Here is a 23,776-nt window from a genome sequence, read left to right as displayed (position 1 = left end):
TGTGAATTAGCAGAATTACTTTTCTTTCTCTTTCAGAAGATATAATTCTGTATTATAAACTAAAGACTGAATTTCCGAATCAAGAAAAATACCTGGGACAATTTTCCAACCATGTCTCCTTGAGTTCTGCTGGTAGCCAATAGACATCTCTGAACTGTAGTGTTTCCATTGTATCTACTTCAAAGAATCTATTTTTTAAATCCTTCTATAACATAGGCTGGAATATACCAAGTTGAACACATAATAAAGGAAATTCTGCAGTAAGTTGATTATTATACCCAACAAAAACACAGGGACAGTCAGAATGGTGTGTTAAGTCTAACAGTGCATATTACCTATTGCTGTTTGAAAGCTGCAAGTTGCAAGATGATCAAACACTGGTGATGTCAACAGAATGCTCTTCAAATACTTCATCATTTAATGTTATTAAAATAATTTCTTATTTGCATACAGAATTTCATATAGCATATTATTTACAAAAGAGCTCAATATCATATAAAATCTTTTACATTCATTATAGGAACTTATTAATTATGCTGGCTAAATACATGAAATCAAATCTATTCCTGGTACACAAACCATTTCTTAAACAAAGTTCAACAACCTGAATATTTATTGTCTTTTATTCCCCACTGTCTTTTACTGTCAGCTGTTATAACCTCCCACCAAGGAAAGGGAAACAACTGCCTTTGCTTCTGCCTCACAATTCAAACTGTTCTTGCCTCATGGCTGATAAAAAATCAGCATTGGCATGAACACTGTTAAACATTACTGCCTTTTAAATATGTGTAAAATTCTATTGTTTACATCACCAAAATTACCTTAACATTTGTTACTCTGTTACTGGGGTTCCACACCTGGCCTCTTCAACTGTTGCAATTGGATGTGTTTATGATTAAGCTCACAAGAATATGTGAATTGTTGGAAAACAGAAAAATTTGATTGGAGCAGAATTTGCACAGAACTTGCCCCTCTTGGAGCACTAATTTTGGCAAGGATAAGTGAATGACAGTTTTAGTGAAAAGAACGTTTTTCATCTCTTATTACTCAACCTCGATGCTATGCAAACCCCCTGAAATTACCTACATGAAATCAATGGGTATTACTGAAGTAACAAAAGTTACTACAAATAGATACTTCAAATTTGAAAATTATCCTCTCTCCAAAATAAATTTAGAAGTATATTTGCCATACAAGAATTATGGCATTAATAATGATAGAACTCAATTTTTCATATTTTTGTACTTTCCTGAAGACATAAAGTACTGTTAATGTAAATATAAGGCTCACAAAAACTTGAGGGAAGCAGTACTTCTGTCTATGAAGTTTATGTAGAAAGATCATGAACTAAATTATTTTCAAGAAACTCAGGATAAACAGAACACCACAAGTTCTCTCAAGAGCTGACTGAATGCAAATGTTTCTATCTGCTGTGGGAACTGGACTAAGCACTCAACAAGTCTGCTGAATGAACACTAGGCATGTACAATATGGCAAGTTTAACAGAATTTATCTGCTCCCAAAATGCCAATGCAAAAGAAAGTCACCTTTTCTGCATTACAAGGTTTAAATGAACAGCTAATTCAGACATTAGCAGAATACATCAGTAGTATCAGTGTGCTGATCTTCATGAACTTGAATGTTCATGAAACTCTTAGTAGTGGATCACTTCCCTTAAGTTTATCTATATCCACTTGTACTCAAAGTGTTTTTACTGTTGCAGTTCAGTGAACAGAAACTGAAAACATCCATTAATGACACCAGAGTAAAGATGGCCTTTGCTGGTGTGCTGTTAGGTATCAGAATATGTTCTAAAACCAGTATTTGAAATTAAGACAGACAGGCTTATATGCAATCCTTATCTCACTACAAATCCACATCAGAGAAGTAAAACTATCAGCCTGTGTGTGTATCGAACAAAATGCACTGTTATTTGAAGAGTAATTTCTTGAGGTCGCACATGAGGATGCCAATAAAAACCCACTGGTTTTGTACCTAAACTGTGTTCTGCCACATCTACATTAATGTGTGTTAGAAGTACACTGTAGAAGTAACAAAATTCCATTTGCCACCATCACCCAGCAACTGTGTTCCCTGGCTGTGATTTGCAAATTACTAGAGGCCAAATTTAAAGTCTATCAAGCATTTTCTGTTGTCCTTTCTTTTCAGCATAGAAGAAAATAAAGTCTGACTGTCATGGAAGTGGATGCGCTGAGTAGCAGTTTCATTCCTCTGTTCCAGAAAATTTCCTAGGTCTGAGAACAAGATCTTTGATAGAGGTAGTGATTTCCTGAAGCTCTTTTCGAATGCTTTCTGCTCCTTCCTCCTCTTCCATGTTATCTTTTGTGTCACTGTCTCCGTGTTCAGTTTTCTTAGTCTGGCTGGTCAATTGTTTCACCACTAATCCCTGGTATTTGACTATCAGCGAATACTGATCCTGAGGGCAAAAAATGAGAAGAAACCCAGGGAATATCAATGTTACAGAAAAGGTAGACAGACCTATAATTAGAGATATAATTTTTTTAAAGCATTCTCCCATTCTTGGGCAAAGAGAGTTAGTGATACAGAAATATATTTCTAACAAAGTACTTGACAAGCTAAATTTTGAGAGACATTCAAAGAGGTAAAAAACTGAAAGCATCCAAGTGCTGCAAAAACAGGACAATAACCAGTGAAGCATGAAAGCAATACAGTTAGTAAGCATCACCAGTTTCAGCAGTATAAAATACAGAACCTCTATGTATTTGCTCTTTAAGAGGTATATCTTTCTTTAAAACTGGATTAGAAAAGTTTAAAAAGCAACCATGCTCTAGCTCAGAGGAAAGACGTAAAAATGTTCCATTGTAAGAATCGTAATTTCCCCAAGACAGAGCTGTCTCTATGGTTAATTCAAACGACTAATAACACATTTTTAATTTTATAAAAAAATTTTTGATGACAGATCCCTGAAGAGATTGATTTGCAATGGAGTCCAGATCAGAGCAATTGCATATTCTGCACATAAAGTAATGTTTAGGCATGAAACCAAACGGTGTCAGGTTTATACAGCAAAAATAGTGTAAGGCACAACTTTCATGTTCTGTCACAGAAAAAAGGTAGTTTCCCCTTAAAAAGCTAGAAAAGAATACCTCTGGGATCTTGCCACTTAGGAAATTAATGATCTGTGGTACTGATCTTCCTGGCGCATGAAGCATGCAGTGAGTTGAAAACTGAAATAACAATACTGATGTCAGGTGCAGAACAAGAGCTGGATCTTCTGTGACTTTGAGCTGTTCAATCAGAGCTTGTCTATGCTGAAACAGGACTTGCCTAAGGAACATGAATATATGAAACAAAAATATGATTCTATGATTTTTTCATATAGTAGTTGATCACATATGCTAAAACTTATTTAACATCAATTAATTTTAATTTTCTCCTCTGACCATTTATTTATGCACAATTTCAAAATGTTAATTGAAAAAAAAAAACAACGTATCACTGGTATAGCTCAGATTTTCAAAAATCTCTAGGCAATTTATACACTATATCACAGAAAGTAGTGAGCCAACAAAATTAGCTAAATGTGAATTCTCCTCTTCTTCTTCTCCCATGGATTTAGAACTGCTTGAATTTTATTTTTCAGTTAAGCAGTTTGTAAAGAAGGACTGCCTCTTACCCACTGAGTATGACTGCTCCCATACTAACCATCCTATGTTTGTTCAGCAATATAGCCACATTTCATAGAATAAATAAAATTAATGTACCTTTCCTTCTTTTTGTCTCCTTTTTTCACCATAACACCACAAATATCCACTGCAGAATCAAGGCACGAAAGAAAATCTTCTATACTCTATTAAAAATAATAGAAATATTTAATCTGTGTTTGCAGATTATAAAAAAGTTTAACTACTGTTCACAATTAATCACACAAAAGATGATTGTGAACACACTTGAAATAAACTACAGAAGAAAAGAGAAAGTAACAGGTATTTAGTAGAAATTACCTTTGTTCATCTTACAACAGTTCATATACTAACCCAAACTGTAATTCATTAGCCTTGGAAATAAAATCAAAAATGAATACATGTTCTACAATTATCTACAGATATATTTTTAAATTAAGAAACACATCAGTATAGACTTTTGCACAAAAGAATTTATAAATAACTCTCTTTGTGCCTACATTGCCATAATCTGAACGCTTGGGAGTTTTTTTAATTATTTGTAATTTTACTAGTTAAAACATACATGGAAGAACATCTGGGAACAAAATACAAAAACATCAACCACTTTAGACCTTTAGACTGGAGCTTCTCGCTCATTTTCACTCTTCTCACCTATGAAAGGCACCCTGGATTCCATACGGCAGCAAGTAGCCAAAAGTGACTATCAGTATCACAATCTAAGATCACCTTTTCATCTCTGAACATTCACAGATACAAAAGCACACTTTCTCTCACTGCCTTACACAAATACAAAAGATTATTTTACCTTCAACCTTCACAGCAGCAGTGATTACGTACTAAACTACATGTGTCAGCTATTTATTAGCATTCTATCAGCAAAACAGAAAATCTGAACTTGATTTTTACCTTGCCATTCAGAGAAGTATGCAGTTTAGTTAAAGGACCTTTGGTATCTTCTGGCAGTTTACCTAAAATCTTGATTCTGCCCTGTATGGGACAAGAATGGAAATAACCTGTAATATTAATCATCTTTTTAGATGTTGGCATATTTCAAGTGAAGTAATTACTTATTGAAAAAATATCACTGATCTACTTGAGACTGTTACAAAGGAGCTTTTATTTTTGTACCTCACTTGTGATTGTAGAGTAATTTTCTGTAGTCATCATTGACTCAGATGCCAAGAAGTTGAAAACCAGATTTGTAATGTCTGTACACAGAGTCTTCAATAGGTGTTTGGCAAGGTTAGTCTGAGTATCATCTGTTAAAACAAGTAAGTGATTAAAGTAACTTATTATAGTCATCTGGTTCCTATGATGTTATCACAGCACCTTCCTGCCTGTGGACTCTATCAACCATGAGCAGTATGAGAAAGTTATCTGGATACATGAAGATAACATCCCTCACTTGCTGTGACATTCTTATGGAATGTTGTTCAGTGAAAAATGTGAGCTTTCAGGTCTGTAAGAACATTTAAATGCATTGCTAGTATTTCAAAGATGTACCTGTATAAGCAGTAAACAACCCTGTACAATCCTCCTGAACCACTGCTATTGATCAAGTCAAGAGCATACAAAGGAAAATTCTGCAGGACAAGCAGTTAAATAGAAGAACAGCCATGTGACTTCAAGACTGAAATACTGAATTTGGGGAAAAAAAAAGAGGCTACAGAACACATGCCCAAGAACAAGGGCTAATGGGAAATAATTCTACATATTCCAAAATACAGGAATATCAGGTAGTTTTGCTGATGTTTCCTTCTGCTAGAAGATCTCCACAGGCGATTTTCTAGGCAAAAGCTGAATACAGCAGAGAATCTTGGAAATGTCTACAGTATTTTCCTAATGCTACCTTTTCTGTCACACCTTACAGAGCAACCCCCTACAAAACAAATTTGACAGACTATCCTCAAGCAGCAGCTACTTTCAGTATCAAACCCATGAGGTTTAAACAGCAGCTTCTTAGAATCAGGTGGTACTCAATTTTTTCATTAGTGGCACAGTTGACAGAATAAAATGAGCATACTAATATTTTCCTTTTTTTTTTCATCCGGACAGTGAAAAATTGGAACGAATGCAGACACTTGGTAAGGAAAGACAAGAACACAGTTACCTTGACATAAGGTAACAGAATATGGATATGAAATAAAGAGAATGAATTTCAATTACTGTGAAAAACTATGCACTTCAGCATAAAGGCAGTGTTATGCATACTAAACACATCTCTAGTTTTTTCTTTCTAGATTTTCCTTTTTTAAATTCTAGCTCCTGTGTGACCTTTAATGTAGATTCTGGAATAAATTTAGCATCCTTGAAGGAGCATATTAATTTTTCAAAGTATGTATTTTGTACCTGTGAAATGCTTTGCTCCCTTTTCAAATAACCGAATGTTGTTGTACAGGTTTGAGAATTCCTCCTGCAAGTCCTTCATAGCCTGTCTTCTGTTGGCTCCAGAGGAAGATGTGGAAGATGTAAAAACGGAACGCACAACCTCCTGGTAAGTTTTTGTCAAAGGTCTTAGAACAGGAAAGAAGAAAGGAGAAAACACTGAGTAAAGTGTGAAACTGTACAATGTTTTCCCAAATATATCAGCAACAGAGAAAATGACCTCATTATGTAGTAAATGATGGGGACATGAATGTTACAGAACTGTGAGATAAACAAAAAGCCAATTATGAAAATCAGAAAAAAAACCCCATGAAGAAATTAAAATATTAATTAAACTATACTTAATGGCAGATGTTCTAATGTTATAGTATGTATGGTATGTAAATATATGCCAAGGTTTTCACAATCCTCAATGGGAAAAAGGTGAAAGACAAAAGGATTTCTAGTAGCAATGCTATTCACAAGCTTTCAGGGGCCTCTGGACAAATTTCTAAAGATGCAGTTACTATGGCACTCCAGGTTTATTCAAGCTTGGCTATTACAGTCTTATCTCATGCTCCTTTTGCTCTGAACATACATATTCACATTCTCTTTGGTATGGAATATCTTTTAAAAGAAGTTATTAATCTTTGCATAGCTCAGTTTGTGAACATAACTTACTATCCAGCTCTCATGGGTACCAGGAGACACAGATGCCAGCAAACATGAACATATATCAAAGGCTGTGCAGAACATGGGACAGCTGAAACCCCAGTGTGACGGGGTGTAAATACGCCCATGAAGCTGAAAATGAGCTTGCAGGACCATGTACTGCTAAGCAGAGGCACATTCCTGTATCAGTACAGCTTTCTAACAACACATAAGATGTGTAACATGGAGCTGTACAGAAAGACATGAACCACAATATTCTCTATCAACAAGACCCTCTTTTCTAAGCAAGAAAAAAGACTGAAGTGTAGATTCATCTGAAGTGAATCACAATTTCTCTAACTCCAGCTGAATTATTGAAATTACCTTCTTAGATGTTCAGCAATTTCTGTAATGAGCTCTTCAGGGCAATCCTGCATGCGGGTCTTTAAAACATCCTCAATTTCCTCTTGTGACATGAAAGAGAACTCCAGCTTCTTACTCCTACCTGCAGTGGCCATAAATAACACTCACTGAGAAAACATTCCATTAAGTATTGCTACAATTACTCTGTGCCATGAGACACTGGAAAGCCTCAAATTCCAACCACCATAGAAGAAATACTTATCAACAATGGAAAAACTGGGATGATTACACATGACAGCGCAATTTTACACATGTGAAAAACTGACAAAATCTCTCTTTTGATCACTTAGAAGTTTCTGTAATAGACAACTGAAGTAGTGTATGAGGATATGTATTTTTGGTGACACTTTTCTTTCTGCTTGGCCCATTATTTTAGAAACCATGTCACCAATACCAAATAAAGTGCCAAAACTGAATTGAGTGTTCCTACTTGAAGGATTTCACAACGCTATTGTTTTTATTTTTTTAAACTCCATCTAGTAAGGTACACAATCACGTAACACAGTGTCCTAAACTTGAGGTTACAGTATAAAATCTGAAACATGATAAATTAAATCAGACAAGGTGTTCCTGTAATAAAAGCAACTTATATGCATACAATTTAGTGCATCTGTATTTCAGTTTCGTACAAAACATGAACTTTTCCCGGGTGCTGTAGAATTTTTACATGTAAGAATGAGATCAGAACAGAGAACCAGAAAAGGACATGTTCCAGATGTACCTTAACACAGGCTTATTGTGCACATAAGTATGGAGATCAATGATGTTCCTTGTTGTGCCACAGCAGCAGTGAACATACAAGGTTTATAAACAAGTGAAAAGGGAAGTTAAATCAGGTTTTAGAAAGGATTTTATTTATACTTGAATGGTTTCATGTGAGTTTACCTTGAGATTGTGATTCAAGCTATTTATTATAATACAGCAATAAGGGCAGAACAGAAAGCTTACACCAAAACCCAAAAGTGACTGAACACTGTTTTACTCAGTAACTGAGCAGTCCTGAAAAATAATTATATTTATATGTGGATTACAGTACACTGTGAGAACAGTATCAAACAAAATTACTACAGTGTATTTCACACATCAAATATCATGTTTCAAAGTATCTTTCAGTCAGTATTTAAAGCCTTGATCCTACATAAAAAATGGAAGAACACATTTCTGGTTCTCCAGCAAACAAAAGAAAGAACATGGCTGCCTCATTTGCAACCACTGTTTGCTCTAAATCTAACAATGTTAGCTTTTACTTAGCAAGCCATTCATGCTCCTTTTAATAGTGGACAAACAGGCACCAACAATAAGAAGTGATATTAAAACTATCAAAACATTAGTTTTGGCTGTGTATTTTATTCCTATGAAGAAAAAAACTGTTTGATTGCTATGATTTGTTAATTTAGGCCATTCATTTATCAAACACTATGCAGCAGGTGTTACAAAATCAAGTGTAACATTCACCCCAAAATCTATGGCATTTCCTACATAAAATAAAAGAATGAATATACAATGGTATTATTTCCTTGACTTAAAATTTCCTTTTTAAAGACTAAGTTATCCTGTTCAGTGAACATGTAATGTCCATTTCATTTAAATACCAGACCCATAGATACAATTTTAAGTACATAGTGTTCTCATCTTCTTGACATTTTAGCTGACCCTATCTAAACAGTGGGGGAAGAACAGACATGTAGGAAAAAAACAAAGTAGTAAAACCATGTTGAATAGCTATTAATAGATAGTGTCTAAAATAAAATGACAAACCTGTGGCAGGCCCTTGTGACTCTTCATCGCTATCAGCATCCTTTCTTCCTTTCTTCTTGGTTTTCTTGATCTTTATCTCTCTGGCATTCCCACCACCTCCTCCTCTCACGCTTCCACTGCCCTCTGGTGGGGAATTACTTGCTTAGTACACAGGAAAGTTGCAGCACTTAAAAAGTTTACAATACCACGGTAATTTATCTATGTTACTTGTTAATGCTGGATTGAAAACCACAACCTGATTCTAAACACAACCTAGAACATATATTTCAGAATCTTAAGGCCATACGTTTCTTAAGAAAAAAAGCAACTGAAGCAAAGCTTTGTTTATCCTAATGTCATTAATAAACACAAACACTAATATCAAATGCACATACAAAAAAAAAAAAAAAAAAGAGCAGTATCTTGCTTCAGCTAAAAACAGATGAGATACCAGGGTCCATAATGTAATAGGAGATCTCTGGCAGCTGAAAACAGCATCTTAGTAAGCATTTAGCATTTTTATTCAGTGATGCTAAATAACTTGAGTTTATAAAAACTATGTTAGCTAATGTAACTGTTAATTTTCAGAGAAAGAATCCTACACTATAAGCATTTACCCAAAATATTACTGGAAGTACACATTCAATTAACTAGAGCACTCGATCCTTTTCAACTTTTCCTAGATGACTACAGAGTAATGGGATGTTCCAGCTCTGACACACATAACAAATTACTTTGTTCAGAAGTCCTGAAATCAATGTATGCAACTTCAGACAGAATCTCTACTCTCCACAAGACAAGCTGTTCTGCTCTTTCTTCCCTTTTTCACATCCTCTTCTGTTATTCTTTCACTTAGAAGAAATTTAAACTCCATGGTGCTAGACATATATGCATTGAGAAAGTGGGTGTTTTTTCCATTTAAGTATGGTTCAAGATTTCAAGTAACTACATTATGTAACTACTATTTTTTAAGAAAAGGAAACACAAAGACATGGTGCTCTTCCTTAAAAAGCTAACTGCATCTGTTACATGCCACAGATGGATTTTTAAGCATCACTCTGCAGGAACAGCCAAAAAATAGTGCTTTTCACAAACTTATTTGAAATCTCACTGCATTACAGTAATTACATTACATAAAACTGTTATGTTGGGGGGCTTTTAGGTAATGCACATAACAGTCCATGATAAAACATTTCATGGTAGTGCTTGCTGATGGTGCAGCATGTTACCTGTGGGTATCAATTTGTCTAGACACGTAGTACAGGCTCAGTAGAGTCTCACTCCTCAGAGGGCTGGAAACTGAAGTCATTCTATTATGACAATTCAATTAAAGATCCAAGCTTCTCTACCTTAGCTATGGCCTAGAAAAATCTGCCATCTCTTGTGGCAAGCATAAGTTTAATTTCCATGTCAACTTAGGCCTACTCATGCTTTTTTTTTTTAAGAGTAGCATGTTCTATTTTGCAGATGAGTATATTCAATCAAGCCAGATGCACCAGTGCTCTAATTCTCTTACTTTCAGTAGCACAGTAACACTCTGCAAGTGAGTTCAACATAGATTGCTCAGCTCTGTTGCAACAGCAAAAGAATCACACAAAGTTTATGGGATTCACAGTCTTCAGACTGAATACCGGTTTAAAAAGCAGGATGATTTCAAAGGGTTAAACCCACATATATTTATTCTTCCTTCAACTGAAATCTATTCCAAACAGTCACCACACAAATGAAGTAAGGTTTGGGATTGATTTAATCCAGAATATACCTCAAAGCAAGCTGTCTACATCTCCAAGGAACTGTTACATGTGCAAAACCAGAAAATTCCATGGCATGGTTTTCTCAGAAAAGATGACAAGTAATCCTCAAAAAAAAATCCCAAAAACTCATTCTAATTTTAGAAAAAGTTATTTTGGAATTAACATCCAAAGACTAATAATAAGAAACACAGTAATTTTCCTGGACCCCTGAAAAATGGAGACTAAAATTTTATCTATACTGTGTAATAAAACATAGTAGAGAGGTCCCTGAGCTAATACTGCTTTTATTCAGTCTTGTGTGATCATACTGTATAAAATAATAAATGAACACAGGATTCCTTGCTTCTAAAAGCAGTTCACTTGTGTTGAGCTACTCAAGAGTCCTTTATAGTACTTCCTCTGCATTTCTAAGTCTGAAATTAGTTCTCATGGGCATAGCTGGATGTATGCATATCCACAGTATAATGGTAAGCAGCTGGATTATGGATTATTTCTTAAATATCTTAAGCAACAGACTGGAAGCATTTAATGGACTAAAAATATACTAACTTTATATTTGAGTATTTCAAAGATAAAACAAATTAGTTCGTTTTTTTTTTTTGCTTAAGCTGAATATTGATATCTTACCTGCTGCTTTCTTTCTTCTTTCATCCTTTTTGTCTTTTTTATTAGCATATGAGTTGTCTAAAGAAGCCTGTTTTAAATCCTCTTCAGTGATTAAATTAACAGGGTTGTTTTTAATTTCCTAAAAGGAAGAACATGCATATCATAGCCAAAAGATACAGCAATGGAAGAAACATTTAAACCAGCTGGCCATTTTCAAGTACATGAATCAAACCTCACATTTTCCAAGTGCAAGAGACTGGACTTCTTGAGTATACCAGAGTATAAATTACACCCATCAAATATAGAAACCTGCTGTTTGTCTTGCTTCTTCTCTAGTTGTATTTCAGATGAGATGTACAGAAATTTTAACAGAGACTGGAAAGTCCCATGAACTTTACTCCAACACTCAACGTGCACCGCACCTTGACCAACAAAAACCTACTGTACCTTTTCTGCTTTCTGTTGCATCAGATCAGAAAAGAGCTCAGCACAGCTGCTTAGAAATTTCTCACTGACTGCAATGGTGTCATTGAAGACCAAACCTGAAGAGCTTTTGTTTAAAGATCTCATCACTTGCTGGAGCAAAATCCCAACATCTTCTACTGACAATGAACTGGGCAGAAGAGTCTAGGGTAAAGAAAATTAAAATACAGCAGCCTTGTAAGTGGATAAACAGAATAGACAGAGGCCTTTTGACACCTACTAACTATTCAGAAAGCATTGCACTTTTCACATTAAGCTACTAATTTAAGACTACACACTATTTTAAATCTTCTAACATGCAAATCCACATTTCTCTAGAAATATGTGTTACCTCTGGGCAAATGCATGGTACAACAGCTACAAAGCAACACCAAAGACAGAACATCAGCAGCACTTCAGAGCAACAAAGGTAGTGCTATAAGGCCTAAAATTAGGACTCAGGACAAAGTGGCTAAGGTCCCTCTGCTCACCAAAAGTGTTGTAAGCATTCAGTTTAGACATTTTCTCAAAAAAAAAAAAAGCCCAACAGAAATATATTGTTCTCTAGTAGAGAATACACTAGTTTGAAATGAAAGTTAGTCTTACATATCTATAAACTGAATGCCAGTAGGTCCTTCCCCTGTTTTTGTTCAGATCAAATCAAAGGCAAATAATGCCCTTTTACCTGTCATTTTAATTAGCCTGAATTTTCTTCTTTGACAACATAGAACTTCATTACACATATATGTAGTTTCAATAAAGTATCATTTGACATAAAAATAAGAAAAAAAAAATCCAAAAGCAATTGAAAGGATTGCTTACTGCTACATCTATCCAGTTTCCAGAGCTGATGGCTTCCTCCACAGAGGCTTCAACTTGATCCACAATCTCTTGACCAACACAAGCTGCTCTCAGAAATAAGAGTTGTGCAGACTTGTATCTTTTTTTAATGTAGCCTGCTGGGTCAGGGATGCCAAGTCTATACAATGCATCAAATTCTGTAAAACAGTTAGATGTCTGTTTAAATTTAGTTCCTTTATATACATACAAGATCTTATGAGATGACTTTAATTTGAAAGCAGGAAACGAAGAGTTAAACATATTTTTTTATACAAGTCAATACAGCCTTAAGCTAATGCTGACCTAAAACTTAGTTCAGTACAAGCTACATCTAAATGTTCTTAATAGAAGTAGGCAGATTAAATCATGGATGTGACTTTGATCTGAGTTTAGAAAATTGTTTTTTTCAGATTCTTATACCATTAAGTGTATTTTTCAGATTCTTATACCATTAAGTTTATATTTGCAGTCATATCTTTCTAAAGTATTCTAATATATAATGAATATTTACAATACATACAGTGTCCAAGTGTTTTGCTTTCAACTATTTAGCAGTTCATACTTACGATGTGGGGAAAACATTCAAAGACTGACAGACAGTCCATTAGTCAAGCAGTGTTGCAGAAACACTTAATACTATCATAATAAATTAGGGTGAACCTTTTCAACATGCAAGAACAACTGCTTCTTAGGGCCTGACCATTTGGGACCATAAGGGGACATTCCTCTCTTTATTCAAATCCACATTTTCCCACAGCTTGTGCTGTTTCAAAATACCATCACCTAGCATCACTCAGCCTGAAGTTAGATATAATTATTTGCATTCAAATCAGGACAATAGTGTTACTCACTCCAGTTCTACAAATATTATTCTGGAAAAAAGTTCTTCCTGAGCACTGCACGTTTGGACTATTAGCAGCCAAAGTTTGGCTGTAATCTGAACACCGGGCCTGAAACCGCAGTCATGATGATCTGAGAAGTCTACAATGAGCAGGCTAATCAAGGTCTTCAGAGCAGTAACAAAACCAGCATTCGTAATTGTTTGTGAGAAATAGTTACTGTTTAGCAGTACAGTCCCTCTGCTGAAATACAGTTCATTGTGATAAAGTAACACACATCACTATGAGCAAGGTGGTCTTTGAGCAAAGGAGTATCAGCCACTGCACTGGTTTCCACTTCTCCTTATGAGGCTTCACCCTAAGCACTGGCTATATTAAGGTAAGACCAATTACCTACACTAGTTTTAGAAAGCTGTTTTATCTGTAAGAATATAGATTAATTACCTAAGTAACCATTCTGCTTGAAAAAGGAATCCACCCATTTGTTCTGTGTTCTGGAATAGATGTCTGGAACAAACACAGCCTTATCCTGTCTCCCACCAACCACGGTGCCTTTCAGACGACCAGCATTAACAAGTTCTTCTAGCAAAGCTACAAGAGGAAAATAAAGGAAGAGATGTTTCCTAAGTTAGTATATCCATTAATCAAAAGATAGTAATTATTTTCCCTGGTTTGTTTCTCCTTTCTTTCCACCAATTAGTTTGTGCTTGTTCTAGTGGAATATTGCCAAGCTCTATCAATTATTTTTAACACTTATGAGAATTTCTTCACAAAAGCTCTGGGAATCAGACAATGTTTCTAAAAAGTGAGCCACAATGGCAGGATCAAAATGTTTTTTATTGGATATATACCTGGGCACTTGTAGCTTTTAATTTAAAAAATGGAGACATAGAAGAATCTTTCTCTGGCCAGAAGAGTAAAATATAATAGCATTTTATTAGTAATTTTTTTTAATCACTGCTTGCACATTAACCAAAATGGAAAAATAAAATCTGAATGCAGAAAATGACATGAAAAGTCATTACCTAAACTGCATAACACAGTTGCCAATAATAACCTCTTGAGAATACTGCTAACAAAAACCATATTGGTAACTGGCAGTACCGAAGTACTAAGCACTTCTCAATGCTAAATAAGATTTTTAAAATCCATTTAAATTGCATAGGAATATCTGATTTGCCTCCTATGATCTGCTTCTGCCTTTCTGTAATACGAGAGATAGATTTTTAAAAAATCACTGACATCAACTGCTAACTCTGCTAATTTCCAGAGCTTTGCCAAATGGCTTTTTAAAATACTCAGTTTATGTTCATTTCTGTTTCATTGAAAGACATGTTTTTCTCTGGAACAAAAGAATAAATGGTATCACATGGCAAGGCTTCTTCCTCATTAAACAGAAGCAGCAATTCAACATGCTTAGTACAGCACACAGAAGTCCAGCTCACTTATGCAGGAAAGTTTACCTGAAAGCCCAGTTCCAGAAGAAACAGTGCACAGCAAATCATGACAGTTTTTGTCAGATATGCCCACAGTGTAGATGAGCTTCTATAAGCTAGCAGCTATTGAACACAACTGCCACTAGCAAAGCTGAACAATACTTACACTGAAAAACGCAGCAGAAAGAGAAATTGATTTAAACAAGATATAGCTTTATGTAATTTAAGATAAAAAACAGGAATTATGTTCTACTATGGTTCAGTTACATTGAATAAAATGGAACTTTTAAGGCCAATTCTGGAAATAAAATAAGTTTTTTGTACTTCCTAATATTTTAGTTGCCCTAGAAAATAGAGTCAAGGTGTCTGTTCCACTTAAGCAACTGTTAAATAATACAGAATGGTTCTCTGTTTGCAATTTCAGCTTCTTTTTATTCAAAGATTTTAGGAAAAATAATTAGACTTTCCTAGAACTCCACAAAGTTGGTTGAAAAATCTATTCATGCAGGAAAAGAAAAAAAATCTATTCTTTACAGAAAGATGTCAGAAGAAAAGAAGTCAAATGAAGACATCAATTAAATTCTGTACTTTATCAAGTGCCAGTTCTAAACCTCCAGGGCAGAGGAGGTGCTCTCAGTGACTTCACAGTCCATTGCTACAGTTATGTCTAGACAGTATTTTGTTTTAAAAAAACAGGATCCCTGTAGAACTACCATGAATTCTCATTTATTTTTAAAGGTGACCAAGTAGTTTGTAGTGACCTATTAGGTCTCCATCAAAGTCTGACAAAGATGATAAGTGTCCCTCCATGTCAGTCCTACACCCAATAACATAATGCCCAGAAATGAATTACATCTGTTACTTCATTATGCTTTCTAATTAGTGTCTTAACCTGAAGAGTTTCACATTTCTAAAACTACTTTTTATTGTAACTTTATGAGAGCTTAAGATGAATAGCAGCCCATCTCTGTGAAAGAACTAAAGAATAATATTTATCCTGTCTAAACTCAAGTATTGATTAAATAATTAGCTGTTTGCAAATAATATAAATATTACACTGAACTTACATTTTTATTCTGGAAGAGACAGAAAACTGATGATCACTTTTAAACACATTGCTAACAGCAACAGACATAAAAAGCTAAAAAGTAACATCATTAAAAGGTATTTTTCAAGTTTGCAACATTTGTGAAATAGAAATGGTATCTCAGCAAAGGGACACAAAATCTGGCAGCAAATAAAAAGATAAAAAGCTCTTTGAAACTTAGAAACTGCAGAGGTAATGAGAGAAAGTAAAAAAAATAAAGAAAATAATAAAAAAACCTCACTAAAAAAACCCCATGGAAATACGAGAAGAACGTACTGTGATGCTCACTGGTGTCAGGAAAATACCAGAACTTCAATTCCAATTAACACTGTACATCATCAAAACATGATGAGGTACTTGAAGGACTTATCTGAAATAGACTGTAACCAAATACTGAAATTTGCTGGGTATTGAGACATTATTATAATGCAATTTGACAAATTTTCCCTTTAATCTATGAAAACTTGGATGGCACATAAAAAAATGGTGGAAATTTTAAATTGATCATGTGGAAGTAGACTGTTTATATGATTTTATTTAAGTGCTAGGATTTTAATTTTTAATATATAAGCCTGTGGTGGAGAACAACAGGATAAGCAGAGAGATATTACAGTTGAGCTAAAGTGAACAATGCCCTGAAGGCAAAAATATCCAATCTAGAGAAGCATTAAGGTTCAGGAGAAGAGACAGAAAACCAATAAAGGATTTTAAAAGACCAGCAGCACTTGGTCAGCCAGCACAGAAGACTAATGATGCTTGAAGCAGCATTTTTGAGAGAGAGGGGTGGGCACACAAAGTGACAAACAAGTAGAGCCTAAAGATTTAAGCAGCTGAATAGGGAATTTTTATGCATTTCTACTTAGAAAAGGAAAATAAAAGCAAACAGTTTAAGGATATGTTTTATCTCTCAGAATATAAAGTCATTCAACTAAGAGTACAACAAAAGCTTAGCCTCCATTATCACAGAAAAAAGTCAGTAAATCAAATCCTGAGCAATTAATGCCATTTGGCTACATAAAATCTGTCCCCTTTTGTGTGCTTCACTGATAAAACTGCTAATAGCTAAGAGCAAATAATGAAAGAGATGAATAAATAAGTACTGTACTTCTTGCATCATTCTGTCCCCAGAGGCATCTCGTCAACAAATGTTTTCATTGCTCTGGATACAGAGAACATCCCTTCAGTGATGGATAGCACAAAGGATTTAATACTTTCTACACTGAAGAGAAACACATTGTTCTGTATTTCAGAATTAAGTCTATGTGCTAAAAAGCTTCTTTGAAAGCACACTTTTAATAATGAGGAATGGATTTCCTAACACACACACAAAATATTCTGAATGAAACTCACAGTAAAGTAAATGTTCTTGAAATCCATACCGAGTGATCAAGCTACTTACAGGTGTAGGCCTTGGGAAAAAAAAGAAAAACAAAATATAAATTAATTATATGAAACTGATGTGGAGAATCCAGAAACAAGAGAGGTTACTATAGATGAACACAGCCTCAGGGTACAACACTGATGTTTAAAATAGCTTACAAGGCTTTAACTTTGAATTACCATGAAGTAACAACACAAAAGCTATGATAATTATAAGGAAACTTCTGCTTTGTTAAGTTTTCCTCTTCCTACAAAGTGACACAAAAATTTGATTTAATAAGAAAAACTTATCTATAATCATATGTAGTGACCATATCAATATGTAACCGACTAAGTAGCAGTGGAGTGACAAGAGGACTGATATTCTACAAAGTAATAAAAGAACTACAGAGTAACACTTTCTTCAGCCAAAACACTAATATATGTTGTATAGTGTATATAACAATATAACAGTATATTTTTATATACAGTATAACAATATACAATACAACAATACTTCCTTTGTTTTCCAAAAGTGAGTTCCTATTTCTAACAAGTGAGTCTAATGTAACTGAGAATTGGTCCCAGGAATTTTACTACACTTAGGAGAATCTACCCATAGGTCCTTTTTCTTTTTCAATCACAAGTGAATCTGGACCATAAAGACCTATAGCAAAAATGTTTTAATATGTGGTTGCAGCATTGCAATTTACCGAGTAATCGCAGTGAAGAGCCCACGAATGCGCGCTCGATGGCGGGACACGAAGGCTTCTGTAAAAATCACCCCACGGTTTTCCTGGTCTAGTTGGCCATGAATAATTCTGCCCAAACGCCTGGATAATGCCTGTAAATAGAAAAATTGAGCTTTTCTAAGCATGCCTTCTTCCATCAGATATATGGGTATCTCATGACAGAAAACTCTGCAGAAAACAGAAGCATGGTTTGCAGATGCACCATGAAAATGAAGATTTAACCTTCGTATTAATTTTGTATAAAACAGTGACTTAAAGCCATGGATATTGCAAAGATAAAGAAAGAAGGTTGTCACAACCAATCCTGCATTTGCCAGGTTGGTGGCTTTCATCACCTGTAACAGGAAGTCTCCTGGAAGGTCATATGCCTTGCAGAGTTCTGATATTGTCACCTGGCCAGTCTCCTGTAGTTTATCATTTATTTCTTCTGCTAATTGATCCAGGTAACTCCTTTAGTAAAAGTGAGAAAAAGAAAAGACAAGACATTAAGTGTCACATTCAAAGTCAACCTCAAGATCACATACTGAGTAACTGACCTCTTTTAATATACCTCTTTCTGTTACATCTTTAAAAATAAACTAAAAGTTATTTTAAATGAATAAAGGAGAACAGTGTAAGGGAAAATGTGTATTTTCTTTAAAAAGCCTGCTAAGCAGGTAGCTAGTTGTAAGATGGGGCATTTATCTACTTATATGAAAATTTCAAGCAAGAGAAAGAGGAAAACATAATGTCAATGAAAATTTGGAAAACAGCTTAAGTAAGCAAGACAGGTCTTAACTATTTCAAGAGAGCCAGGTACTTCATATTCTTTGACAAGAATAGTTCCTGAAGCTCAATCAATAAAAAGGACAGCCCCATAAGAGTATTACTTCAGTGACTGTTAGTGTGCTGGAAGCCACGAAATAACCAGATCAAACATCTTAGGCTTGTGAGGTAAAACAAGAGGCAGAAGGTTTGTCAATAGCTGAGGCAGACAGCAAAGCCAGACACAAATGAGATCTGGCTGCTGTACACAAAGACACTGGGTAAGAAATTAAACCTCTTAAACACAGGACACTGAACACAGATGTTCAGGAGGGTCTTTACACCATGGATTCACTGGATGCTTTGCTGAGATAAGTCTCACCTGCCAGGAGTAGCACTGATCACCACCAAGCAGCTCTAAGATCAGCCAAGAAAAATGTATTTCACTTCAGAAGCAACAAAGGTTGGACACTAAGTTTTAGTCTGCATTTTAAAAAATAAGCATGGTATGAATTATACATATTGCTCCTGAAGGTACTCACTCATTTATAAGCTGTCCCAGTACAAGCTGAATACCTTTTTCAGATTTAACAATGTCATTAGCTCTGTTTTCAATGTGCAGAAGGTCCACATTTATCACCTAAAAAAAAAAAACCTCTTATCAGAACTTTAAATTGAAAATCATTCTCAAACACTGAGACATTAGTTACACATTCCTATACCTTGAGGAAAGATGCTCTTATTTTTTTATACTATTGCATACAAATACACTTGATCTGTGTTTTGGAATAAAGTAGCAATCCTTTAGAGAAAAAACCTCTCTTTGCAACTGTTACAAGGTTGAAGAAAACTATGTGATAAAAAAATACCAGAAAGCAGTAAGACAAAATAGGAAACTGGCTTTTAGGAAGGTTTTCTGTTTCCAAGTAATTCTGCTCAAGCCTGAAGGAAAAATTAGCCACAGAGGAAGACTACTGCAGGACAAAGATTAGTGGAGACACAAAGAATAATGAAAGAAGAGGACAGATTCAAAGAGGCATGCAAAGTTAATAATGCAGCCTCCTGCAGCTTTAAATTTAAATGGGTGACATATTTCTTTTCAGTCTGCCCTCCTTAGTTTACAAAGAAAGAGTTCATAAACAAAAAGTGTATTTATCAGTAGTAATTTCAGAAGTCCTAGATTATCACTAAGCAGAGAGGTTTCAATTAATGAACTCCGTACTCACAGCATACATGGTGATGAAAATAAAGAAGTATAAAGTTTTTATTACTAAAGTTACCTGCTGTAAGTCAACAATGTTAACTCGACCTTCAAGAAAAGATAAAACACACTTTTAGCACATGAAACATATTTGAAGAGATTTAGAATAAAGTACAGATCATTGTGCACAAAAGATTTAATTACTTTTTCTGTAGACCAATTAAACTAGTCCATGAGTGCCCAGAGATTGTTAAAACTTTCTACCTTTCATGATACTACTAACAAAAAACCCACCAAATTTTAATTCAGTCCAAGCTGTCTCAATGCCATGATACACCATGGCAAAACACAAACTGAGGCAAACCTGTGATAACAGTGAGAAAATGGCTAACCTGAATGGACATAATAAGAAGCTAATTTTTCTGAACATATGACTCAGTGAAATTCACCCTTAGGAATAACTCAAAGGACAATGCACTGCCTGCTTATTAAAGCCACAAAAAGCAATCTGAACTTCCTTATATATCTAAGTCATATCTTTCAATGCAAGTGGCTCTTCACATTGGTAAAATAAAAGAACTTCTCAATGACAATTTACAAATATTATTATTACCAATGGCGTGAAAGGAGAATGAATTTGAAATTCCAAGACAGGGTCAAACATCCTGGCCAGGTACTAACTGTATTAAAACATCAAATTTCCTTCAACAGGATTTTTATACAACTTTTATGTCAGAAATTCCACATGGGTGAAGATAAACCAAACAGCCTACCTTGATATGCTTATCTAAAAGCCTAACACAGATCTGAAGTGAAAATAAAAGAGCAGTAGGTGAATTAATGTGTAGATGGAGCAAACTGACTTTTTCGGAAAGATTAAGAGTACTGAAAACTTTCAAAATCTTTCTGTAGCCTTCAAAATTAACTTCCAAATTCAAAGGAAGAAGGAAAGTGACACACTTACCACCAGAAACATGGAGCTCATCGCGGATCTCCTTACTAATCTGTGCTGGAGTGACATACTCCTTGCCATCAAGGGTGTGCACTACTTCCAGCTGCTTCTCTGTGATCAGCTTTGTCACAATTTCTATACAGTTCCGTTCTGACAATCTATCAGAAGCAGAAGGAGTCAGCAGTTATTCTAAGCAAGTGCTTGCTAAAATTACCTTTAAAGTTTCAAACACACTAAACATGGGAAGTACTATGAAGACTGCTTGCAGTTCTTTGCGAACATACTTTTTCAGACTAAGAAATTAATGCCTGTATCCTGCTTATCACCCACCAAACTATCCATATGGTTTCACTTGGGTGGGTCATCTCTCCAAAACTTTTACTCTCCTCCTGAACAGCTTTCAGCCCTGTCAGCTGTGAGAATGCACCTGCTGGTGAATTTGGGGACGCCTGTAATTAAAGAATTCGTGTCTATGACACTTCTGTGCGCCTTTATTTTACTTTTGCGCATTTCGGATTCATTTTTCTTTAACAAAAACAAGTTCTGGGCAATGGCCTCAACTAGTCAAGCAGACAGAAGAGTGAACCGAGCACTAAAGCCGTGATGATTTTGAGCAACTCCAACTCAGCAATGACTACACACTCAGTCGCTGCCCTGGGCCTGCCCGTGCTCTGGGGTCCCCGAAGGGACGCGGGGCTCCAGCACTGACACAGGGAACGGGAGAGGGCCCGTGCCGGGACGGGCCCTGCGGGTGCACGCACCGGGGCCGCGGGGGAAGGGGCGACCGGCGGGGGAAGGGGCGACCGGCGCGGGAAAGGAGCGCGGGAAAGGGGCGCGGCAGGCGGTGCCGGCACCGCCCTGCTCACCTGTGGGCTACCTCGGCGAACTGCGCCCGCTGGAAATCGGCCGCCAGCTGCCGGATCTCCTCCCAGGCCGCCGCCATGGCGCAGCGACACGTCAGCCGCGGCCTGGCGGCGGCGGGCAGCGAGCGGGGCCGGCCTCCGCCCGCAGCGCCGCCCCGCGGCACGGAGGCGCTCCTGCGCGGGCTGGGTCATTGAAAACAGGCGGAACAAAAGCCAACCGCGGGAAAAGGAGCAAAAAGCGATTTCCGTAGTCGGGGCTGGCTCCAGCAGCGGGGTCCCGGCGGGGCGGGCACGGCAGCAGCCCTGCTGTGCTGCCCGCGGCGGCCCAAGAGCAGCCGCTCCGTTCGGGGCTATCGCAGCGGGGCTTGGGCTGTGAGCCCAGCTCTCAGCGTGAAGCGCGCTAGGAGCTGCCACCAGCGAAACCTGAAATGAAATTTACACCGGGTGTGAGATCAGTAGTGTCGCCGCTTAGCGGGATCGCTGTTGCGCGGCGAGGGGCAAGCTGAATTTATTTAGCTGTCACACCAGAAGTGAGCCCCACAGACTTAAAGGCCTTTTGGGCGCTTATCTGGAACGGACTCGCCTGTGGCGATGGCAGAGGGCACGGCACAGGGAGGGCTCCCGCCGCGGGGCGAGCAGAGGGAGCCTCAGCCACCAGGGCCTGGCACCTCCCAGGTGGGACAGCAGCAGGACACAGTGCCCGGCATCTGCCAGGCGGGACAGCAACAGGACACGTTGCCCGGCACCTCCCGGGGGGGACAGCTGCAGGACACGGTGCCTGGCACCTCCTACGAGGGACAGCAACAGGACGCAGTGCCCGGCACCTCCCAGGCAGGACAGCAGCAGGACACTGCCAGCTGCCCAGCACCGGGAATGGGGTTTGTGCTGCTGAGGCTCTGTCCTTGTCCTTCCAGATTTCTTGCTGCTTCCTGCGTAGCCGCTGTTTTCACTGACCCTGACAGCCACTCTGTGACTCTGCCTTCTAAAAGTCACAGCAAAATGTCTCTGGCGGGGCTGGTGTCGTGCTGGGTGCGGTTTAAATGGCGTGAACAAAGACTTTGTAACCAGCATAGTAAGCTGTAGCAGCATTTTTAGTGGGAAAAGTATTTGGCTTCCGGTCGTTCCCTTTGAGATAAAGAGTTAGGAGCAGGATTCATTTTGTTTGGGCAGCTGAGGTTTGCTCCTGAGGTCTGGTCTTGGAGCCTCTGCCTGCAGCGAGACAGGCTCCCCAAAGAGCAGCTCTTCCTAAAATATAGCCCTAAACCAAGCTCACTAATTGCAGCAGGGAGGTGTCTGTGCTCCTCCGCAGGCAAAGGAGACAGCAAGGGACATTGCTTAGCCAGGCCCTTGATTTAGGCATATTTCTGTGAATGAACAGTGTAGTGGAAGAACAGGGAAAAAATGTGATAGCAATTTTGGGGGCAATGTTTATGAAGATTATACAGAAATAGGCTACCATAGGGGACAACAGGAAAAAGAACTAGGGACTTAGAACTGTATTTCTCCTACCTAATCTTAAATGGATTTGAAGACCTTTAATTTTATGTATACTCTACCAGGCAATAGAGAATCCCTTTCAGCTAAAATCTGAATCACTGGACTGGCCAAACTGAGTGTTGTAGTTAAGATTCCAAAGTGATACATAATGGCTGGACCTTCACTTGTGTGTGTATGGCTTGAGTTCAAGCCACAGTTCCCAGATTTCTGGAAACAGTCATCTGTAAACAGAGCTGGATTATTGTGGGTTTTTTTTTTTTTTGGTGGGTTTTTTTGGGGGATTTTTTTGTTGTTTCTTTTAAAAATTAAGCTCAGAGTTATGTTCTACCAGCATGTAAAGAAGGAGCAGATGAATCATAAATACACAACTGTTACAAGCATTTGATATTTCCAAATTTCAGGTTCTGAGTCCACAATCAAAGAAATTTTATAAGGACCCTTTTCTTTCAAGACATATGTACACATGCACAACAGATACATACCTAATTGCTATTCAAGTAGCAGTTCAGATTTGTTTTTTCTGTAGAAATCCATTTTCTTT

The 23,776-nt window shown here is 37.0% G+C and overlaps 1 protein-coding gene across 1 annotated transcript; it reads right to left on the bottom strand.

Moving 5' to 3' along the window:
• Positions 1 to 2,005: 2,005 nt before the first annotated feature.
• UFL1 (UFM1 specific ligase 1) lies at positions 2,006 to 21,820 on the bottom strand. Its single transcript, XM_054280272.1, has 19 exons — positions 21,742 to 21,820; positions 20,888 to 21,033; positions 20,003 to 20,031; positions 19,265 to 19,362; positions 18,314 to 18,428; positions 17,940 to 18,070; positions 17,218 to 17,276; positions 13,789 to 13,935; positions 12,488 to 12,663; positions 11,651 to 11,830; positions 11,225 to 11,342; positions 8,865 to 8,987; positions 7,068 to 7,188; positions 6,018 to 6,181; positions 4,797 to 4,927; positions 4,575 to 4,655; positions 3,747 to 3,832; positions 3,129 to 3,309; positions 2,006 to 2,437 (listed from the first exon to the last, which is right to left on the bottom strand). The coding sequence occupies exons 1-19, from the start codon at positions 21,816 to 21,818 to the stop codon at positions 2,225 to 2,227; spliced, it is 2,376 nt and encodes a 791-aa protein (XP_054136247.1). The 5' UTR covers positions 21,819 to 21,820; the 3' UTR covers positions 2,006 to 2,224.
• Positions 21,821 to 23,776: the final 1,956 nt, after the last annotated feature.

Source organism: Melozone crissalis, unplaced genomic scaffold (genome assembly GCF_028551555.1).
Source record: "Melozone crissalis strain CALT ecotype California unplaced genomic scaffold, PUWL_Pcris_2 ptg000027l_1, whole genome shotgun sequence".
Lineage (NCBI taxonomy): Eukaryota > Metazoa > Chordata > Aves > Passeriformes > Passerellidae > Melozone > Melozone crissalis.
Note: the sequence above shows the minus strand (reverse complement) of the source record. Positions and strands in the feature narration are given on the sequence as shown.